This window comes from Garra rufa, chromosome 13, assembly GCF_049309525.1.
Source record: "Garra rufa chromosome 13, GarRuf1.0, whole genome shotgun sequence".
Classification (NCBI taxonomy): Eukaryota; Metazoa; Chordata; class Actinopteri; order Cypriniformes; family Cyprinidae; genus Garra; species Garra rufa.
In genome coordinates, this window is record NC_133373.1 from 40,299,347 (window position 1) to 40,323,235 (window position 23,889).

At 42.4% G+C, this 23,889-nt stretch overlaps 1 protein-coding gene and 2 pseudogenes across 1 annotated transcript; 1 reads left to right on the plus strand and 2 right to left on the minus strand.

The window, feature by feature from the left end:
* Positions 1-5,827: 5,827 nt before the first annotated feature.
* On the minus strand, positions 5,828-9,671 carry LOC141348906 (H-2 class II histocompatibility antigen, E-S beta chain). Its single transcript, XM_073853218.1, has 6 exons — positions 9,633-9,671; positions 7,707-7,785; positions 7,223-7,492; positions 6,860-7,141; positions 6,187-6,300; positions 5,828-6,051 (listed from the first exon to the last, which is right to left on the minus strand). Exons 2-6 carry the CDS (start codon positions 7,762-7,764, stop codon positions 5,972-5,974), a joined length of 804 nt encoding a protein of 267 aa, XP_073709319.1. The 5' UTR covers positions 7,765-7,785; positions 9,633-9,671; the 3' UTR covers positions 5,828-5,971.
* A 1,031-nt stretch (positions 9,672-10,702) lies between these two features.
* Positions 10,703-12,302, minus strand: LOC141348707 (H-2 class II histocompatibility antigen, A-U alpha chain-like; annotated as a pseudogene).
* Positions 12,303-15,470: 3,168 nt separating this feature from the next.
* On the plus strand, positions 15,471-22,478 carry LOC141348531 (major histocompatibility complex class I-related gene protein-like; annotated as a pseudogene).
* The last annotated feature ends 1,411 nt before the right edge of the window (positions 22,479-23,889 follow it).

The window sequence follows — 23,889 nt, forward strand, 5'->3', positions numbered from 1 at the left end:
GACAGAGGTGTATTACCACTCGCGTCCTGGCAATTTTCTCAGGCGGAGACATTCCAGTGTCCTGGCCGGTTCACCAGGTACTACTTGTGTCCCTCTTGTTCTGGCTGATCCCAGACAGAGGTGTACTACCTTCTCCTTGTGTGCCCGAGGGCCGAGGTATATATATATATTTCTCCCTCTTGTTCTGGCGGTTCCCCAGACAGAGGTGTAATACTACTCGCGTCCTGGCAGTTTCCCCAGGCGGAGATTTTTCTGTGTTCTGGCAAGATTCACCAGACACAACTCTTTCCACCCTTGTCCTAGCAGACACTAGGCAGGTATTTGGAATTATGGGGGCGTGGGCATCTCGTTCCCCATAGCGTTGATGACGCAGCCGAGTTCCCGGAAGGGAACGTCTCAGGTTACGTATGTAACCCTAGTTCCCTGAGGGAATGAGACGCTGCGTCATGGACCATAATTCCCGCATCCCTGCGGCGCTCGCTTCATTCCTAAAAGAGCTGCCGCCGGCTTCAAACGCACATGCTTTATACTTCCTGGTCGCTTACATCACCGCGCCGGTGACGTCACTCCCGTCATTTCATTGGTTGCAGACTACGTTCAGAGTGCGGCCCGCCAATGGCGTTCCCCATAGCGTTGATGATGCACCGTTTCGTTCCCTCAGGGAACTAGGGTTACATACGTAACCTGAGACATGTTTTGTTTTGGAAGTGAACTTCTCCTTTAACCCTAACTGATGCAGTTCACAGCTTTTCATTTCTCAAACAACCATGATGGAAGATGTACCCATGTCCATATTCCAGGATGACAATGTCAGGATTCATCAGGATCAAACTGTGAAAGACTGGCCAACACAGAGTCTTGACCTTAACCCTATTAAAAGTCTTTGTAATGTGCTTGAGTTTACTTTACACTGCCTGTTCAAAAAAAAAGTTGCACACTCCAATATTTGGTTGGACCGCCTACAAAATTCAGTATTTGCTTACTTAAGTCTAAATAATAACCTTTTTTTGGACAGGAAGTGTATTTCTACCACTCTTCATTGCCGCTGAGTGTCTGCAGAGGTTCAGAGCATCTGATGTCTCGACTTACAGCTGATATGACATGTGCTACGTAAAATAAAAAACAATGAGATTTCTAATTTATTGATATCTTTGGTTTAATGCAGCTCACCTGCTTTTTCTATCATAGGAAGGAAATAGCTGTCCAAAATGCTTTTTCTCTACCTGATTATGTATCCATGTTTTACTAAGTCCATCTGCCCATTTCATTGCATATTCAGTGTAAGCAACAACTGTGTTGTCAGTACTGTTGAATCTCAGCAATTCAGTTTTGTCATAATAGATTGAGTAAATAACCTCAACATTTTGTAGAGAACCAATTACATGGCAGAGAGCTAGAAGAAATCCATAAAAAAAGCTTTAATTTATATTTTACCTTCCATTTTATTTTATTTTTTTATTTTAATTTGAATGAAAAAAAAAAAAAAAAGAGATTGATATGTCATGAGTCCCTTTCCTAGTTCCAAGTCTATAATCTTACATTTATTACAGCATGTCATTTTCATGACCCATAACACAGTTACTATGTATAGAATTAAACAGCCACCACACTACATGCAACAGTATAAGATTATCTGAATGAATGATCAGCAAATTATGAAATCATATCAATCATCTATTGCTATTCTGTGCTTCTTTTCTCGCTCGTTTTAATTTTATTTTTAGTTTAGTTAGAACAAAATGTAAAAAACATTCCTGTATGCATGACAAAGATCAGGAATTTATTTTTAAGATACAACAATTTACAGATAGCTAATGTACTTACCCCCTTGTCATCCAAGATGTTTATGTCTTTTTTTCTTCAGTCGTCAAGAAATTATGTTTTTTGAGATAAACATTTCTGGAAATTCCTCCATATAATGGACTTAAATGGTGCCCCGATTTTTGAATCTTCAAAATGCCGTTTAAATGCAGCTTCAAATGGCTGTAAACGATCCCAGCCGACGAAGAAGGGTCTTGTCAACCGAAATGTTCGGTCATGGGCCTTTTTCACACTCCACGTTCGAAAAACGGAAGCTTTAAATAGTTGTGTAAAATAACTTCCGCTGTAGCCTGAATGAATGTCAGTACCCTTAGCACGGGTTTATTTGTTGTGATTAATTAACAGTTCATCATAGATGTCTCATCAAAACACATTAACCACAGTTTCCCATCATTAATCGGGTATGATGAAATGAGGAAAAATGTTGTCATGATATTCTGATGCATATCTCATGAACGCACAGGCATGCTGCGTTTATACACTATCCACATTGAGAGACAGATGAGTTTTTTTACTTAAAAAAATGCAAGAATGACATACAAACAACATCACATTAAAGAGCAATATCTGTGTTCAAAAAGTCTTTATGATAACAGTACATTGGGAAATAATTAAAACAATAAAGATGGCACTATGAAAAATAACGTCAAAACACTGTATTCAGAGTATTTCTTCAGCAGTAACATAAGCCTTGGCCAGATTCTCAGTTAAGATAAGTTATTTAACATTAGATGATAACCTACCATATGTGTAATATTCTGTTTTGCTGTGAAACATTATGAAAGTGAGCCGTTTGTAAGCGTGGTCGGTGTTGAGACAGTCATGAGATGAGTAATCGTAATCTTCCTGCGACTGGTCACATTGGAGAAATACTCGGAATATACAGTATTTTCATTTTATTTTTAGTGTTATTGTTTTATTATTGCGCACTAATCATCTCCAAATTTTATCTACATTATAATGCTATTCAGTGCGCTCAAACCCAGAGAATATGTCACGTTTGAGATAGTAAAACCAGTTATTTTTGAATTGCTCTGGAATGAAAAATTAATATATTTGAACAACTCCAGTTTGATCTTATATGTGACGACTGTAGGAGGAGCACATGGGATGGAGTTTATCACCGTTTCCTACCTTTTTGAGTCGGAATACACAAACGATGAACTCTGTCAGAGAGAGAAAACAGCAACGGCCGCGGCGGTGACACAAGCCTCGGCAAACCACGTTCAAACGAGACGAGATGGTGGTGCAAGTGTGGAAAATGCCAGCCATTTCCAGTGGAGCAGGAATCTCAGTGCTGTCACGACTGGACCACATCTGTTCCACTGTTACAAACAATCGGCGAGTCAGGTGATGGGACTGCTTCAAGCATTAGCTGCGTTACAGAGCAGAGTGGACGTAGTACGTGGAGTCGAGAACGCGCACTACAAGCCCTAGTGCTGGACGAGTTTCAGTGCTTAAAAGGTATGTAAAAATATATTTTTTCTAAGAAAATGACCGAACGTTTAAGTACAAAAGAAACTTCTTCGTTGGCTGGGATCGTTTACAGCCATTTGAAGCTGCATTTAAACTGCATTTAAACTGCATTTTGAAGATTCAAAAATCGGGGCACCATTTAAGTCCATTATATGGAGAAATTTCCAGATATGTTTATCTCAAAAAATATAATTTCTTGACGACTGAAGAAAAAAAGACGTAAATATCTTGGATGACAAGGGCGTGAGTAAATTATCTGTAAATTGTTGTTCTGAAAGTGAACTACTCCTTTAAGGGGGTCATAAACTGCATGCACAAATTTCTGGGCGTGGCTAAACAGGCGGTGATGTAGAAGAAGGTATTGATCTTCATTTGCGGAGGCGGTGTTTTGCCATACCATAAAGTGGCACATTCCACATCCTGTTGTTTTGGCACATTGGCTTCAATATCAGCTGTTTTTAGACTACAGAGAATGTTTTGAGTTCTAAAACTGGATGTTTTTATAGTACAGTGACCTCTTATATGTGAAAACAGCAAGAGAATTTTGATTTCTCAGTTCCTGACACCTTTAATATAAATTAATTTATTGTCATAACACTCATTTCTCTGTTGTGTGCAAAAAACATTTCCACTGTAATTTCCTTGTTGGTAAACCATGGTTGCTAATAAAAACAATTTTATATTTACAATGTATTTACAACAAAAAAATACCTGAAAGTATGTATACATACATACATACATACATACATAAACACATACACACACACCAAACCATACAAAGAGAAACCTCTTTCTGTTTAAAAAAAAATATATATATATATTAGGGGTGGGCATAGATTAATTTTTTTAATCTAGATTAATCTAGATTAAATCTTGGAATTAATCTAGATTAATCTAGATTAAAATGGCTAATTTGAATTCTGCTGAAGGCATTCAGAATATGTGTGCTACCCAAATGATGACTAAAAGTAAGTATTCGAGAACGGGCCAGGTGGCGCATTAGATCAGGCGCTCATCTCCTGTTTCCAAAATGCATCACAAACTGCTTGACAATTGCATTTACAACATAATTACCTATACAAACTTGTGTAACCAAGTACTTCTGCGCAAAATGCTGCACGACGTGCGCGTGCTGCACAGACGCGCACCGGCATGGATATCTGCGTGCATAGTCTTGGGTTAAACTGCGTTGCTTTTAGAAGCGTCAATTCAGTTGTTGCATATAGTTTAATGTCTTTATTTCGGGATTATCAAAGTAAATTATAACTCACGTGCCCCAGTAAAAAGGGTCTAGCAACGCACCTGCCCTGAAGCGGCTTCATAACTGCATCATTGTCAGCACGTCTCGTTTGATGTGGCAATTTCACAGAAGTTGAAGACTCGTTCTCGCCCCCTACAGCGCAATTCGACTAGGTATACGTCATCCGTGCTCAAATATCAAGGTGAAAGTCATCATATCTTGCGTAGTTTAGACCCAGCTCCCAACCCAACTTTGAGAATAGATTAACGGCGATATTTTTTTTATCGCCCGATAAGAGTCTCACGTTAACGCAGCACGTTAACGCCGATAACGGCCCACCACTAATATATATACATTTAATACAGTTGCTGTCTGGATTTAATTAAGCAAATACTTAGAACTGGATTATTGCAGTGATTATGATTAATATGTTTCTGCGATGTTGTAAAAGGAGAAGTTCACTTCCAGAACAAAAATGTACAGATAATTAACCCCCCCCCCCCCCCCCTTGTCATCCAAGATGTCTTTCTTTCTTCAGTCATAAATAAATTATGTTTTTTTGAGGCAAACATTTTAGGATTTTTCTCCATATAGTGGACTTTAATGGTGCCTGTGAGTTTAACTTCCAAAATGCAGTTTAAATGCAGCTTCAAAGGGCTCTAAACGATCCCAGCCGAGCAAGAAGGGTTTTATTTAGCGAAACAATCTGTTATGTTTTTTTTTTTTTTTTAAATGTGCAATTTGTATACTTTTTAACCTTAAATGCTTGTCTTGTCTAGCTCTGTGTGAATTTTGTGCATTCAGGATCAATACAGTTAGGGTATGACGAAAAACTCCCATCTCATTTTCTCCTCCAACTTCAAAATCATCCATCGCTGTTTTACCTTTTTTTTTTCTTGAAGTTTTTCGACATACCCTAAGTGTCATGAACCAGAATACACAAACTTTATGCAGAGCTAGACAAGATGAGCATTTGAGATAAAAATGTATAGAATTTGTCTTTTTTTTTTTTTTTTTTTTTTTCAAAGAAATTAACCAATTTAGAGCCCTTTGAAGCTGCATTTAAACATTTTAGAAGTTCAAACTCACGGGCACCATAGTTTTGAACAAGTTTTGTTTTGAAAGTGAACTTCTCCTTTAACCCTAACTGATGCAGTGCACAGCTTTTCATTTCCAACAACCATGTTGGAAGATGTACCCATGTGCATATTCCAGGATGACAATGTCAGGATTCATCAGAATCAAACTGTGAAGGACTGGCCAACACACTCATTAAAGGTCTTTGTAATGTGCTGGAGTTTACTTTAGACTGCCTTTTTTAAAAGAAAAGTTGCACACTCCAATATTTGTTTGGACAAAATTCAGCCTACAAAATTCAGTATTTACTTACTTAAGTCTAAATAATAACCTTTTTTTTGGCCAGGCAGTGTATTTCTACCACTCTTCAGTGCCGCTGAGTGTCTGCAGAGGTTCAGAGCATCTGATGTCTCGACTTACAGCTGATATGACATGTGCTATAAATGGAATTGCATCACAGTCAAGAGCATTTTACTACGTAAAATAAAGAAACAATGAGATCTCTAATTCCCAATTACATTTATTTAATTATTTATTTGAAATGTTGTATGTGAGTGTGTCTGCACACTAACCTTTTTTTCTTCTATAGTAGATCAGTACTCCTCCTACTGCCATAATCACCCCCAACACCACACCTGCAGCACCTGTTATGATCTTATTCCTGTCAGACTCTGATAGAGATGGATCTGCAAAATAAAATAAAATTGTGCTAAAATATCCTATGGTTTGTTATGCAATGCACATAAATCTATCACTAAAATAGCCTTGAAGATGCCTTGAGATAAAATTGCTATTGATAACCAACAACCAAATGAGTTCCTTGAGAGTGTCAGTGTTTTAAACCTAAAATAGGAATTCCCAATAAACACTTTGTTTGATGTATTTACTTATGTATATTTGTTGTTACATATATGCATGTGTTTTATGTGGTTTTATCATGATCTGATTGTAGGAATTATATTATTACTATGACTATGCTCAGAAGCACCAGTGAGTTTAGGCTGTGTAACAAACAAAATAGTTTGCCGGAAAATAATAAGCAATATTTCCTGTACTTCTTCTGCATATCTTCTGTAATATCTTCAAACTAATATCTTTTGTAGGAATCTGGTTGTTTCCAGAGTCTTTGTAGTGCTGTGTGACTTCAGCTATTGTTAAGATGAAAACAATAAGGGAGCAAGTATATAGTAGAAACTTTAGTTTGGTTTTTGTGGTCATATTTTGCAGTGACAGCTCTGTTCTTACCCAAATCATAGATCATGGGTTTATGAGAGCTGGCGTGCTCCACCACGCAGGAGATCTTCTCTCCAGGTTGGGGGAAGTATTCCAGGTGGGAGTGGATCTGGTAGTACCAGTCTCCATTAGCCAGCTCCTCAGTGGACGTCACATCAGCTGTCACCTCTTTATCATCTCTCATCCATGTCAGTTTGATGAGTTTGGGGTAAAAGTCATAGGCACTGCAGATCAACATGGCTGGACTGTTACCACTGACTTGTCTTACTGACCAGACCATGACTTCTGGCTTTACTGTAGACATAAGATTCATTTTGTGTTTTGAACTGATTCATGTTGTTTTTAAAAAAGTTTTTAGTGTTAAATGCATCTCACCTGTTTTATCTACTACAAAGAGTAATAGCTGCCCATAGCGCTTGCAGTCGGCAATAGACTTTTCAGCCTCCTTGCGTAGCCACTCAGGTTTTTTATTGAAATCTTCTGCCCATTTCATTGCATATTCAGTGTAAGCAACAACTTTATTCTCAGTACTGTTGAATCTCAACAGTTCTGTTTTGTCATAATTGAGTGAGTATATAAGCTCAACATTTTGTAGAGAACCAAGTACACGGCAGAGAGTTAGAAGAAATCCATAATGTCCATGAACTATATATATATATAAAAAAACAAGCAAGTAACCATTAGACAGTTCAGTGATCATACAATATGTTCTGATACAGTCTGTTGAACTTTGAGTAAAAAAAAAAAAAAAAAAAAAACACATTTAAATTCATTTTTAGTATAAAGATTTTCTTATTAAAGTAAACAAAAATTCAATGTAGAACCATTTCATCATTAATTAAAACAGAATATATCTTACCTGTTTCAAACAAAGTAGGCAACAAGAAGGCCAGGTGTATCACACGATCATACTGCATTGTGCATTCAGCGTTGTTTCACTAGCATCGAGATGGAAAGAACCTGACTGCAGTTACAATAAATGTATTAACTAATGCCAGCCCAGTTTGGCATCTCAACTCATCAAACTGGAAAATCAAGCTTCTGTCTGACACACAAAACAATGTGATCAAATAACTTACACGGGGAAAATTTCACAATAGCTGAACTGAAAAAAGGGAAATGAAAGTTTACTGGGGTTTAATAGCTATTGTTCATTCATTTCAGTCTAATAGTTTTGTTATTAGGGTTTCTCCAACTGAGGACACACAAGTTATTTCAAGTCACCCTCACACTAAAAAAAAGTTTCAGAAATATAAATGTCTAAATTGTGGAATGTTTCTGTTCTTGCCCCAATACTTCATAACCTTTGCTTTTTGCTGATGGAGAGCTGTTTGATTACTCTTTTTCGAGAGAAAAAAAAAAGCATTATATGCATTATTAACAAGACAGTGTGTGTGAATTTTTATTCTTCGAGGACATTCTGTCAATAAAAATGGACTCTCTTAATTACAAACCATCAATGTATCAGACCAAAACCATGTGTTTCTTTAATATACTATTTGATTACAGTAAATATGTCTAATTTTATTGCATTCATATTGATTCATTCAGGTGAATCTTCAGCGTTCTGGCACTTTCTTTAATGGCTTTTTCCTCAAGTTTAACACTTTTGAATTCATAAATATTAAAGGGTTAATTCACCCAAAAATGAAAATTTGATGTTTATCTGCTTACCCCCAGGGCATCCAAGATGTAGGTGACTTTGTTTCTTCAGTAGAACACAAACAAAGATTTTTAATTCAAACCGTTGCAGTCTATTAGGCATAAAATGGCAGTGAATGGGCACCAAACCTTTAAAAGTAAAAAAAACAAAAACATGCACAGACAAATCCAAATTACACCCTGCGGCTCGTGACGATACATTGATGTCCTAAGACACGAAACGATCGTTTTTTGTGAGAAACTGAACAGTATTTATATCATTATTTACCTCTGATACACAGCAATGTCCATCTGTCCTGAGCGCGTGCTCAGCATCAGGCACATTACATGTGTACGCGCTCTGGCATAGTATGGTGTAGTCTGGCGTAGTAGGGTGTAATTTGGATTTTTCTGTGCATGTTTTTTTTTTTTTTTACTTTCAAAGGTTTGGTGCCCATCCACTGCCATTATATGCCTAACAGACCGCAACAGTTTGAGTTAAAAATCTTTGTTTGTGTTCTGCTGAAGACACAAAATCACCTACATCTTGGATGTCCCGGGGGGTAATATACATTTTTGGGTGAACTAACCCTTTACCAATATTCCTTCACAGGTCATGCTTCCTGGACAATTCAATTCACAGCCTTTAAATGTATGTCTCTTAAGTCTGCAAAATGTAATACATTTGAACATTTCTCTCTGGTTGTACAATAAACATCTGGATACAACTAAACATTGAAGTGTTCACTCAACACTTAAATTTGTCTTTACTGTTTCATTTAGTCTATTTTAGATCTAGTGAAATTCTATACAAAGACAAATCAGAATCACTACAATGCCACAACACACATCACTTTGATTGAATAAACAATGAATGTGAATCAACAGTCTTAATTGATCAAGATTGCACAAGGAATATAGTAAGATTGTTTCACCTCTCTTACTTACAGTACACTTCTAATTTGTAACAGTGCCATTAATTTTAAATTCTGTATACTTAACATGAAATTACATCGACTGAATCGTGTAATCCTTTTAAAACTCAACAACCACTTTTTCAGTACAAACGTCATCTCTGAACATTTATGAACTTTTTAAGTTTTAATATCGATGAGTTTTGGTCTATAAAACTGATTTTACATACCTGTAAGAAATGATGAGGCAAACACACACTTGAATCTGCAGCGTTCTGGTTTCGTCCTTTGGCCAGAGCGTAATTTCCTCATCACTCTAGTGTAATGCACCTACTTAAATTCACATCTAAGACAAACACTCATAACAGATTGATACAGATGGAGATTTTCTAAAAACGCACTGCAAAAGCTGCAGCAAACCATGACCAAGTATTTAAATGTAAAGCAGCAAGCTCATTGGCTGCTGATACAACAGAAACCAATCATCTGCACCATGTAGAGAATGTTGTGATTGGTAGCAAACTGAGTTAAGGGCCTATCGGTCTGCGCCATATTGAGTTTTTATCTTACTACTAAGTGTTCTCCTAAATAGCAGTAAAATTTTTTAGCTAAAGTTTTCTCTTAAAACCTATTAACAAAGCTGCTGAGACAAACTTTTACTAAGGAATAGAGAGAAGTCTAAAGCCAAGAGTAAGGGCAGGGTTGACCTCGTTGCTATATGGATGAAATCAGCATGCCTACTAACTATGCACTAAGAGGAAACAACCAAAAAATTAATATATTTAGGGGTGTCTATTATTATAATAGGCATCCGGCGTAAAACGTGCCAAATCGGCTGTGCGGATCACTCTGCTGTGGCGACCCCTGATTAGAAGGGAGTAAGCCGAGAGAGAAAGAAGATTATTATAATAGTCTTATCTTTCACTATCACATTTCCAGTCTGTCACACATATAATATTATCGAATTTCTTATACCATTGTTGGACTGAACACTTTCTATTCACTTGTTTGATTATTCTCTAAAGTCACTTATAATGCGAAAGACTATAGATTACTCAGAGAAACCTCTAAACTGTTGTGGTTTTACACTACATGATAAATAAAGCAGTGACAGTATATTCGCCTTTTTAACTGCACAGTCACAGTGCAAGTTGCAGTTGGTTTAAATATAAATCTCAACAGTCAGAATTTTTTTATTCAGTTGCACTTTTATTTGAGAAAAATAAAAAGGATATTAACATATTTGTCACAAGTCCCTTTCCATAGTTCCATAAGTCTAAATATTAAACTTGTACTACTTGAACTGCTTTCAAACTAGGTAGAGTTAAAAAATATATAATATAAGAGGAGAATATAATGCAACTGTATATATCATTTAAAAGTCACCATACATGCAACAGCAGAATATTATATCATGTCTTATGAAGACGTACAGCTATACATTATTTCAGGTGTAACATATCTGCTGTGTATTACATATTACATAGTCTTGAAAACATAAATTAACAAAATCAACTTGTTAAATCTTTTGTGCAACTTATGCAACTTCAAATGAGAACTCAAATAAAAAATTACATCAGTTGTCAGTTTTTTGTATCAGTTTCCTTTGGCAATAAAAAAGACTCCAGTGGCGAGACCCAGGAGCCCAAGAGCCAGACCAACTCCACAGAGCACTGATGGACCAATGCTGGGCTTCTTTATCTCTACATCTGCACACACAGACACAAATATTTGTGAAATTCATAATGTGTTTTAAAAGGGATTAAATGTGAATAATAATTACAATACAAACCTACCCCATGTTCTGGTTTGTGGTTGCTGAAGGGCTTTGTGCTCCACAGAACAGCTGTAAATGTCTCCTTCGTCTGGAATGAAGCTCAGTCGAGAAAATACATTCATTGTCCCATCTTTGTTGGGGTAATATCTGCTGAGAGTTGATTCATCTGTCACATTCACATTGTTCTTGGTTCACAAGACTCTGACAGGTGGAAGGAAGAATCCAGTCACATGACAGATCAGGGTGTTCATGACATTCGACTGTGGATCATTTTTGGGATAAATTGAGCTCCAGGGGGGTTCTAGAAAAGATAAAAAAATATAAATTATTACATTTCAAACATTCCAATAAAACATTTTAATGCCTGTTTTATCTCTTACCAAGTGGTTCAGATGAATTGATGTACACCTCATTAAGAACATTAAGGAAGGTTCTGCAAATAGATACTCCTTTTTTAGCATCCTCATACAGTGAAGGAAGCTCAACTTGGCCTACAAAGTCAGGTAATGTGATGATTTGTCTCTGCTCTTTGAAGTCTACATGTCCTATATGTTCATCATCAAATTTGATAATGAAGTCTTCTTGATCCGAGTCACCGCATGCTTCGATCAACCCAAATTCATGATAATCTAAAACATTTCCACAAATCAGATTAATATTATTAGCATTATTACATTTTAGGGTATACTGTGTAATTCTATTTTATATATAGGCCTACATGTAGTCAGAGATACGAGGATGTATGTATATATACAAGTTTAACGGCAGCCGTTTACAGTATGTAAATAATAATTAAAAGCATATACCAGTTTCAGCTACATGTAGATACTGTCCATTCTGACTTCTATAAAAAGTTCATATAAGCTACCCACATACCACATAAACAGATATATATATATATATATATATATATATATATATATATATATATATAGTTACCCCTTTTACCATTTATGTATGTTACAAGATCTGTTAATGAGAAATTAGAAAATCGTTTTATATTTGTATACTTACTTTGGGCGTTAATGTAAAGCACACAGACACCGATGAGTGTAATTCTTAAGAATCCCTCCATTTCAGCGAACAGTAAGCGTGCGTAGATGAATATGCCGCTCCAATAACATGTCAGTAGCTTTCAATATTTTTTTCCCCCACTGTCATCATCCAATAGGTTGTGTAGTCACTCTGTGACAAAATAGTATCCACAGGAAGTATAGCGCGTAAAAGTCAAAACATCAGTGCTAAAAGAAAGACCAAGAGTGTTCTTATGTGTTAGGTCGCTTGTTGATCACTAGATGGTGCTGCTGGATAACCATAAGGAACATCATGAACTCGGAGTTGTCTCTCTGTTTCTATAATTATATATAGGTTGATGCATCAGGTAATATTTGTATAGAATACTGAAGACATTGAGATTATTGCAAAAGTCGTAGGCGAAGCTACATACTTTTAAAATTAAAATATTTTACTCTTTCAAATGTAAATTTGCCTTCTCAGAGAATTTCAGAGAGAGCTAAGGAGAGAGAGAGAGAGAGAGAGAGAGAGAGAGAGAGAGAGAGAGATTTGAGAGATTTAACTGACCAATGAAATCATCTGAGGGGTTAGCTGGCGTGGAAAAACACTCCTGGTAAAATATGAACCAGCTGAACAGGCAGATCTAGTTTAATCCGAAAGTAGTCTAGATAAGAGGTAGAAAAACAAAACAAGATGTGATCTGCAACAACTGTTATTTAAAAGCAAAAAGGTTATTTTACTCATAAAATGTTGTTTTGTGTGTATTTGTTGACATGCTTTCCAGTCGCCAAAGCAGGTAAGGTGATTACAGTTATTTTCCTTTAAGATAGTCGTTTATGCACAATCAGATAATATGTCATTTCTAGGTTTTGGGATGAAATGGTAGTCTACTCTAAAATATATAGTAGACCAGGCCTAACTGACTATTGTCGATACAAAAGTAGGCCTATTTCACACTGCTGCAAGCACCTCTATGAAAGTGAAACACATGAAAACATGATGCAATTTGGAGCCATGTATTCAAGGGCTTCGCTAGTGGGAGTTGGTGGTGACAGTGCATAGAGCCCAGAGCTTGACAGGGGCCAACTGCAATTTTCTCTGTGGGGCCCGACCCTGGCAAATGTAATTGTTTATGCAATTCAAAAACAACTGAAAAACTGATTTTCTTTTAAAAACAATATTTTCTAATTTGCTTTATATCGCCAACGCAAATAGTTCCAAGTACAGATAGTGTCTGTTTAAAGTGCAAATAGGATTTTTTACACTAATATTACCCACCAATGTCTGATTGGAATAGATATCACCTATAAAACAATAACTAAGGTGGTGTAGGCAGGGGTAAATTGGGATTTGTTATTTGGGGGGCTCTGTGTTTTCAGGCTTTCGAGGGGTGCACATATGTATGCAAAGCCTACTGTAAAACAAACTGTAAGTTGAGAAAGTCCCCCACCATGAACACTAAAATGCTGATCAAAATCATTCTAGATGCTTGCAGTGTGCAAAGCTACCTGCCTACAGGATTTTTATAATCAGATTTAAAGATGCAAAAAAAAAAAAAAATACAAATAAATAAATAAATAAATAAATGAAAAGTACCACATGAGCAGGGTAGGTCAATGTCTATTGTTTTAACATAGTAAAAGTAGTAAAATCACCGCATGATTTTCGGTTGAAATACAGGTTTTCACAAAACAAAATAAATGATGAGACGATCAGTCTAATCTCATGCTGAGATTAAATATTATGAAACAAATCATTTTTGAAGTTTTTTTTAAATGTTTTTTTATTTATTTATTTTTTGGACTAACAGACGTTTAGAGTTGAAACTTACAGGATATTTTTATTGTACAATGACATCTTGTATGTCAAAAGATCAAGAAAATTTTGATTCCTCAATTTACCCCTATAATTATTCCTTTGACCAGTAGTGTACATAGATGTCTTTATATATTTATAAATAAACAAACATTTCTTGATAAGCACAGTGATCTCTGAATTTTCAAACACATCTGCGTAGTGGTGGCAGGGCAGGTCTATCAGCTGTAGTCTGAAAAGTTACTGTGTAATTTATACTGTATTCCTTCTGTTGTATCCACAGGTTCTCATTCACTGATGGTGTCTGCAACACATTTAACAGGACAGACCCTATTTCCTGAGTTCAGTGCTGTTGTGATGCTGGATGATATGCAACTGATGTACATTGACTCTGTTATGGAAAATTGTCCATCACAGAAACACAAATTCAGAGAACAATAAAGAAGACCAGAGTGATATAGATTACATTTTTCAGAATCTGTATACCAGCATGAGAGATAAAACAACCAGTGCAAAGAATATCTTTAATTTAACAGATGGTCAGTACTATTCTAAACCGTTAGTACCACTCTTAGCATAATATTTTAGAAAACTGATATCACAGACGGTCTTGCGCTTTATATTTATATCTATTTTGATTTGTTTACTAATGAGCTGTCATATTATCTGAGTGTAAAGTACTATTACTTATTAGTCTAAAAATTTACTGAGAGGATCTTAAATGTGACCAGTTCCCTTCCGGGAACTCGAGCCGCGTCTAGAAACGCTATGGGGAACGCCATTGGCGGGCCGCACTCTGAATCATGTCTTACAACCAATGAAATGACGGGAGTGACGTCACAGGCGCGGTGACGTCATCGACCAGGAAGTATAAAGCACGTGCGTTTGAAGCCCGCGGCAGCTTTTGTCATTCAGCGAGAGCGCTCTGTGTCTGTCTGTCTGCCATTTTGCTGTTTATTGTGCCAGTTTGCACGCATTTCTTTTGAGTAAAATGGCTTCAAAACAACCTTTAAAAGAAAAGAAAAGTTTGGTGGCTGTTAGAAGACATAGACCGTGTGTTCCTCCCTGCCAACGCTTCATTGTTGGTGGGGATACACACGGTCTATGTGTGGTGTGTTTGGGACCGGAGCACGCACAGTCAGCCCTCGAAAAGGCTGACTGTCCGCAGTGTGAACGCCTGCCGCTGCGGGTGCTCCGTTCCCGGAAAGCCCTCTTCGAGGAGGGGGCTTTCACCAGCGTGCCTCGCGGGTCTGGCCCCGCTGCCGCCGAGGCGGAGCGGTTGCGCCACTCGTGGGGCTCGCAGCCCGATCTGCTGGAGGGTTTGGAGACGGGTGATCCCCTATCTCCTCCCTCACTCAGCGGCGCGAGCGATCTCCTATTGGATGAGGAAGCCCGCACTGCGGCCTCTTCCCTCCAAGAAGAGATCCCAGAGCTTCACATATCTTCCTCCGAGGAGGTTGATATGGAGAGCCTGGAGGACACACCACAGCCACCCCGTTCGCCTCAGTACGAGGAGCTCGTGGAGGTGCTGACCAATGCGGTAGCCAAATTAAACATCTCATGGCCCGCAGAACAACATCATGAGCCGCATGGAAGCAAGCTAGATGATCGCTTCCTGCGGACGAAGTCAGCATCTCCCAAACGGAGCCTTCCATTCTTCCCAGATCTGCACAAAGAGATCTCAAGATCCTGGGGGAAGCCGTACTCCTTCCGTCTCTATAACCCCACTGAGAGTTATGCTAACGTGGGGGGTACGGAGGAGTACGGTTATAAGGCGATGCCACGGGTAGAACAGACGCTCGCGGGCTATCTGGCACCCGGTTCGGCATCGTCCTTGAAGGCTCCGTCCTTGCCCACCAAGCCACTAAAGTCTACTTCCATCATGGTGGGCAAGGCATATACGGCAGCAGGTCAGGCTGGTTCATGTTTACACACCATGGCCATCCTTCAGGCTTACCAGGCTGACCTGCTGAAGGAGTTTAGCGACGGCGAGGAGGTTAACATCTCAGAGATGCGGCGCACAGCAGACCTCGCCCTCCGCGCCACCAGGGAGACCGCCCGTGCTGTGGGTCGGTCTATGGCAGCCCTGGTGGCCGCGGAGAGGCATCTCTGGTTGTCCCTGTCCGCACTAAAAGACAAGGACAGGGCAACACTCCTGGACGCCCCCATAGAGCCAAGCTCCGGCCTCTTCGGTGCCTCGGTGGACACAGTTGTCGCCAGGCACCAGGAGGCCAGGAAGCAGGCAGCGGCGTTCAGGACGTACCTCCCTCGCCGCGTTTACTCCTCTGAGGCTGCTGGACGGGAGCAGCCTCAGCCGTCAACGAGCTCCTCACACAGAGAGGCACAGAAACAGAGCGTTGCCGCCCGCGCTCCTCCGGTTCGTCCTAGAGGACGGGGCCGGCAACGCTCTAGGCCGGGGGCCTCTAACAAGAGGGCCGACCTGAGGGTCGTCCTCCAGTCTAAGAGGTCCTCGGCCAAACGGCCCTGACGGTCAGGCACCAGGGTCATTGAGGGCAGCCCCTCTCGAGGGGGTTTATTCGGCGCCACAGTTTGTGGTTACCGAGCCCCCTCGGGGGCCCTCAGGAGATTTGTCAGCTAACTCTGCCAGTGTTTCAGGGCGCGGCAATCTCCCGCGAACATCAATTTCTAGCTGTTCCGCCCGGAAACGTAGCGGCCCTAGGAAGTTCGCAACCCCTACGGAGGAGAAGAAGAAGCTAGTTCAGGAGTTTCCTGCCAGTACGCTGTTACAGGTCCCCGAACTAGTCCCTCAAACAAATCCAGAAGCCAGCCTCGAGAGGCTGGTTCCCTTAGTAGATTTTCTTGCAGCGTGGAAACTACTGCCGAATGTCTCCTCATGGGTCCTGCAGACTGTAGAGAAGGGTTACTGCATTCAGTTCGGCGCCAAGCCGCCACCTTTCAACGGGGTATTCCCAACTCTAGTAAACCCCGAGCAGGGTCTGGTAATGGAACAAGAAGTAGAAACTCTTTTAAGGAAGGAGGCCATCGAGGTGGTCCCTCCTCAAGACAGAGAATCCGGGTTCTACAGCCGGTACTTCATAGTTCCCAAGAAGGATGGAGGGCTCCGGCCCATTTTAGATCTCAGGCAATTGAACCGCTCAGTAAAGAAACTGAAGTTCAAAATGCTAACTATCAAGCAAGTAGTGTCACAAATCAGGTCCGAGGACTGGTTTGTCACGATAGATCTAAAAGACGCATACTTTCACGTCTCCATCCTTCCTCAGCACAGGAAGTTCCTCAGGTTCGCTTTCAGGGGCGAAGCTTACCAATACAGGGTACTTCCTTTCGGCCTAGCTCTCTCTCCCCGTACTTTCACAAAGTGTGTGGATGCTGCTCTGGCTCCTCTGCGACTCCAGGGCATCCGCATACTCAACTACATAGACGACTGGCTCATCCTAGCCAGCTCAGAGCAGTTAGCGGTTCAACATCGAGGTGTCGTTCTCGCTCATATGAAAGATCTAGGGTTGAGACTCAACGCCAAGAAAAGTGTACTTTCTCCACTACAGAGGACCACTTACTTAGGCGTGGTGTGGGATTCGACCACGATGCAGGCACGAATGTCACCTGCTCGGATCGAGTCGATCCTTACTGCAGTAAATGCGGTCAAGCTAGGCCAGTCACTCACTGTCAAACAGTTCCAAGTACTGTTAGGTCTTATGGCAGCCGCATCCAACGTGATACCTTTTGGACTGCTGCACATGAGACCACTACAGTGGTGGCTCAAAACCAGGGGGTTCTCCCCGAGGGGAAACCCGTTTCGCAAGATCAAGGTCACGCGGCGCTGCCTACGTGCCTTGGCTATGTGGAAGAAACCCTGGTTCCTCTCTCAGGGTCCAGTTCTGGGAACTCCGTGTCGCCGTGTCACACTAGCGACGGACGCATCCCTCACTGGATGGGGAGCGGTCATGAGTGGCCGCTCAGCCCAAGGCCTGTGGAGCCCTCATCTTCTCTCATGGCACATAAATCGCCTAGAGATGTTAGCTGTGTTCCAGGCCCTGAAGTGTTTCCTTCCAGACCTAAGAAACCGCCACGTGTTGGTCCGTACAGACAGCACTGCGGTAGTGTATTATATAAACCATCAAGGAGGGACCCGCTCACGCCCCTTGTTCAAGCTGGCGTACCGGATCCTCCTGTGGTCTCAAGGAAAGCTTCTCTCCCTGAGAGCAGTCCACATTCCTGGACATCTGAATGTGGGAGCAGACGTCCTGTCGAGGCAGGGGCCGAGGCCCGGGGAATGGATGCTTCACCCAGCAGTAGTGAAGCAGATTTGGAGAAAATTTGGCCAGGCTCAGGTGGACCTCTTCGCGACTCGAGAGACATCGCAATGTCCCCTCTGGTACTCTCTAGTTCCTCCAGCTCCTCTCGGACTGGACGCTATGGTACAGACGTGGCCGAGGCTTCGTCTGTACGCCTTTCCCCCGATCGCTCTGCTCCCCGGAGTTCTGGAAAGAGTGCGCCGGTTCCAAGTACGGCTGCTGCTAATAGCCCCGTATTGGCCGGCCCAAGTATGGTTTCCGAACCTAGTCTCCCTCCTCGACGGCTCTCCATGGGAGATCCCCGTCAGGAAGGACCTCCTGTCTCAGGCTGGGGGCGCAGTTTGCCACCCCCACCCAGAGAGGTGGAAGTTATGGGTGTGGCCCCTGAGGGGGCACAACTCATAGGAGCCGGTCTCTCAACCGAGGTTGTTGAGACCCTTCTCCAATCCAGAGCTCCCTCTACGAGGAAACTTTATGGCCTTAAGTGGAACCTGTTTGCTAGATGGTGTTATGAACACCGCTTCGACCCAGTCAACTGCCCAGTAGGTACAGTTCTGGAGTTCCTACAAACTCGCCTTTCCGCAGGGCTAGCTCACTCCACCCTGAAGGTGTACGTGGCGGCTATATCTGCCTTCCACGCCCCTCTCGGTGGCCTCTCAGTGGGCAAAAACCCCCTGGTCATTCGTTTCCTCCGCGGTGCACTCAGGTTGAGGCCTCGAGTGCAACCAAGGGTCCCCACGTGGGACCTGGCTGTCGTGCTAGAAGCTCTATGCAAGCCTCCATTCGAGCCCATAGAGGAGATATCAGACCGCGTGCTTACCATTAAGACAGCGCTCCTGATAGCCCTTACCTCTCTGAAGAGAGTAGGGGACCTTCAGGCCCTTTCAGTGGCCCCTTCTCATTTAGACTTTGCCCCTGGTATGGCCAAAGCTTTTCTCTACCCTAGAGTTGGGTACGTACCGAAGGTCCCGTCCCTAGCACCTCAGCCTATCACGCTGCAAGCGTTCTATCCTCCTCCGTTCCTGGAGCCAGATCACAGGAAGTTCAATTGCATGTGCCCAGTCAGAGCATTAGATGCGTACGTCCACAGAGCTGCCCTGTGGCGTAAATCAGAACAGCTGTTTGTCTGCCATGGCCCCCCAAAGAAGGGCCACCCAGCTGCTAAAACCACTATCAGTAGATGGATCATTGATGCCATATCTACCGCTTACGAGTCTTCTGGTCTCCCATCGCCGATCGGAGTCAAGGCTCACTCTACTCGAGGCCTCTCTGCCTCGAAAGCTCTGACGGCAGGTGTCCCCATCCAGGACATCTGCAATGCTGCGGGTTGGTCTTCGCCCCTGACGTTTGTCAGGTTTTACCAAATCGACCTCAGAGCCACTCCAGGCTCCCTCGTTCTGGACTCTAGTCAGTAAGCCACCTAATATCAGCCATCTCCCTAGCCAGGAAGAGACTTCTCAAGGCGCATTCTTTTAGTTAAAAGAAGAGAAGTCGTTACTCGCCACACCCTCCTCGTGTGCCTGAGGGCCGAGGAGTGGTTCCAGGATCCTCGTGGGCCCGCGGGCCGAGGATCACACTACTCTGCTAGTTCCCCCTGTGCTGGCCAATTCCAGACAGGGACTGCTATTCCCCGTGGGCCTGAGGGCCGGGGATCATGTCACCTTCTGTCCGTAGAAAACTAGACAAAGGTCCTTTCTCTCAAGCCCTGGTAGGTCCACCAGGCAGAGCTTAATCAGTCCCTCTTGCTCTGGCGTATCCCCAGACAAAGGATTAAGACTCCTCGAGTGCCCGAGGGCCGAGGAGTATCTCTCTAGGGCTTACGATCTTGCAACTAAGTATGTAAGCCAAGTAGAAGGTCTGCTCTTATCCTCGTGTGCTCGAGAGCCGAGGATCATACAACCCTCTTGTCCGCGGAATGCTAGACAATGGTCCATTTCCCTCGCGTTCTGGCAAATTTCCCAGACCGGGTGTAATTCGGTCCCTCTGGTTTCTGGCTTTCTCCAGACCACGAACTAAGACTCCTCGTCTGCCTTCAAATAAGGCCGAGGAGTGCCTCATGCACTGGCTGGCTACCAGGCAGAGGCCCATGCTGTCCCCCCCGTGTGCCCGAGGGCCGGGGATTGCAGCGCCCTGTTGTCCGCATAAGGCTAGACAAAGGCTTATCTTCTCGCGTCCTGGCGGAGCACCAGGCCGAGCCCTTGAGTCCCTCTTGTTCTGGCAGAACCCCAGACAAAGGACTACCCTCTCCTCGTGAGCCCGAGGGCCGAGGAGTACCTCTCGCTCTGGCTGGCGACCAGACAGAGGCGGACCACCTGGCTGAGGTCCTTTTTTCCCTCTGCACCTATCAATGTCAAGCAAAGGTTGAGAACCCTATCCTCGTGAGCCTGAGGGCCGAGGATCCTTATCACCCTCTTGTCCGTAGAATACTAGACAATGGTTTATCTTCCTCGTGTTCTGGCAAATCCACCAGACCGAGTGTAATTCGGTCCCTCTGGTTTCTGGCCTTCCCAGACCAAGGACTAAGACTCCTCGTCTGCCCAAGGGCCGAGGAGTGCCTCTTGCACTGGCTGGCTACCAGACAGAGGCCCATACTGTCCTCCCCGTGTGCCCGAGGGCCGGGGATTGCAGTGCCTTGTTGTCCGCACAAGGCTAGACAAAGGCTTGTTTCTCGCGTCCTGGCGGAGCACCAGGCCGAGCTCTGGAGTCCCTCTTGTTCTGGCAGAACCCCAGACAAAGGACTACCCTTTCCTCGTGAGCCCGAGGGCCGAGGAATACTCTTGAGGTCAATCATACCATCCTCGTGGGTCCGAGGACCGAGGACCACTTCCCACCTGTCCGTACAGACAGTGGTTATTGCAGTCCCTCTTGTGCTGGCTATTTCCAGACAACGGACTAAGACTCTGCGTGTGCCTGAGGGCCGCCGAGTACCTCTCGCTCTGGCTGGCGACCAGACAGAGGAAGACTACCTTTCCTCGTGTGCCTGAGGGCCGAGGACTACGGGGCCTCTTTTGTCCGCGGAAGGCTAGACAAGGGCTCTTTTCTTTCCATCCTGTTTAGAAGACACAGCGCAGGGTTTGGAAATTATGGGGGCGTTGGTAGTCTCGTTCCCCATAGCGTTTCTAGACGCGGCTCGAGTTCCCGGAAGGGAACGTCTCGGGTTACGTATGTAACCTAGTTCCCTGAGGGAACGAGACGCCGCGTCTCGAACCATAATTCCCGCACCCTGCGGCGCTCGCTTCATTCCTAAGAGCTGCCGCGGGCTTCAAACGCACGTGCTTTATACTTCCTGGTCGATGACGTCACCGCGCCTGTGACGTCACTCCCGTCATTTCATTGGTTGTAAGACATGATTCAGAGTGCGGCCCGCCAATGGCGTTCCCCATAGCGTTTCTAGACACGGCGTCTCGTTCCCTCAGGGAACTAGGTTACATACGTAACCCGAGACGATTTCTTCTTACACTAAATATAAATTTTGTCTTTTTTAAGGTTTACAAATTTTCCAGACAATTGCTGGCTGTGAACTGTTGGATAATGACAAACCAGGGAGGCTTCAATTAAGGGATGGATTCAATAGTCAGGATTATGACAAATGGATCTTTAATATGAAATAAAACAAGTGGCTGATTACAAAAGAACAGACATCATTCTTGTCTGCAAATACTCATTTTAAGTTTGAAATTGAAAATGTTGTGCATGGGATTTGCATTAAACACTTACAAAGGCACCTTCAAATCGAGGAGAATGGTGTGTTGAGAAAAGGTGAGATATCCTTAGATTTTTTGCAGACAAACACTTTATGCAATGCAGATGGATCCTTACTAAATTGACATTAATGGCTGTTGAACCTAATTGAGTTCTCACAATTAGTCATGCCTGTTGTTTTTTCAGTGGCACCTAGAGTCACACTCCTTAGGAAGACACTTAAAAACTCTGGAGGGGAACAAGTTACCTGTCTGGCCACTGGTTTTTATCCACGTCACATCAACCTGTCCCTCCTCAGAGATGAACAACTCGTGGAGGACCATCGAATCACAGGAGGAGACCTGCTGCCCAATGGAGAAGGAATGTATCAAATGAGGAAGAGTATGGAGATCTCAGCAGAGGAATGCAAACACAACTACAACTGTACAGCAGTTCACCTCAACCTGGACAATAAACTCAATATTACATTTGGTAAAGAGGGAAAAAATAATTAAGTTTATAAATGAGGGCAATTCATTGGTAGACATTGACTTTGTCACTATAGAATTGTACTCTTGTTGAGTGTTCATTGCAGCTCTTTATTAATTGCTCTCTTTATTTTGTTCTTCGCATCAGATTCAGAACAAAACTTTCATGGACCATCCATTTTGTTAATAGTTTCCTGTGTGCTGGTGTTTATGTTTGTGACAGCTGTCATCACAGTTGTATTTGTTAAGTGCTGGAGAAAAACTGTTGCTGGTAGGAACTAGTTTAAAATACTCCTTAATCTCTGAAGTTTTTGTGCAATATGTGTATGAAAAAAAAATCCATTGTTTAAATTCAAACCCAGAACTTGACCCATAGGTCAAAATCTGACCTGAGGTAAAAAATCTGGATAGTCATATTTACATTCTAAAAACAGAAAAAGGGTAATGATTAGCATCTGTTTTAAACATCTATTTGTACTTTATGAGTGACCTGAAAGTTTAAACAGTGCATATTCTCCTAGCACAGTATGACTGTATTATGTGTGTGTGTGTGTGTGTGTGTGTGACTCCTAGGACAAACCTCCAGACGATCACTTCGGGTTGATTACATCGCTGCCACTAGTGAGTAGTGTGTTTGGAATATATATTATATAAAATGTCAGATCTAAACACTGCCAAAAAGCTTTAACATTGAATGTATGTTTTGTTTAATAGATCTTAACAGCAATTTTTTTTTTTTTTTTTATAATCATAGCTTCAGAGAGGATAGCGTCAGCAATTTGTGCATTCAATTCCCTATAGCACCATCAAAGAGCTGCTGGGCCCTTGGATATTTCACTGTTGATTTTTTTTATGTTAAATTGTTTTACATAACAGTTTATTACAACTATTGTTAGGAAGCAGACAGGACAGCAAGGTAAGTGCAACAGATATATATGTTTATTGAACGCAGCAATGCCGGAGATGTGAGAAGACCCTGAGACTGGTGAGTATGGCAGACGTTGAGAGGATGGGAGTTGAATGAGCCGGGTATTGAATCGGGATGTATTCTTTCTTGCAGGATTCGTGCAGGGGGGATTGAATGGCCGATCCCGTGGACGGAGTGGACACAGACTTATGGCACACACCACTTAGAGCTGACGCTGGTAAACTTGGAGATGGCGATTCGGAAGACTGGAACTTGGAAGACTGGGACTAGGAAGACTGGAACTTGGAAGACTGGAAACTTGGAAAACTGGAACGAGACAGAATTCAGGTAAGTAATTTCAGGTAACGATTTGATAGCGAAACTCTTGGGAAGAGAGACACTACAGTCCGCTTTCGTGGGAACGAGCCCGGACAGTGAGTGGTGTGTGGCGTGCTGATTTATACGTGGCGGTGATGATGGCGTGCAGGTGATGGTGATCAAAACTCAGGTGACGGTGATCTGGGCGTGACA

Bases quoted from the DNA above. Each gene is read 5' to 3' on its own strand.
- LOC141348906 (XM_073853218.1), bottom strand. From the start codon at position 7,764: ATGCAGTATGATCGTGTGATACACCTGGCCTTCTTGTTGCCTACTTTG. The intron at 7,493-7,706 runs GTAAGATATATT...ATATATATATAG, and splicing joins GCCTACTTTGTTTGAAACAG to TTCATGGACATTATGGATTT. The intron at 6,052-6,186 runs GTTAGTGTGCAG...TTCCATTTATAG, and splicing joins CTACTATAGAAGAAAAAAAG to CACATGTCATATCAGCTGTA.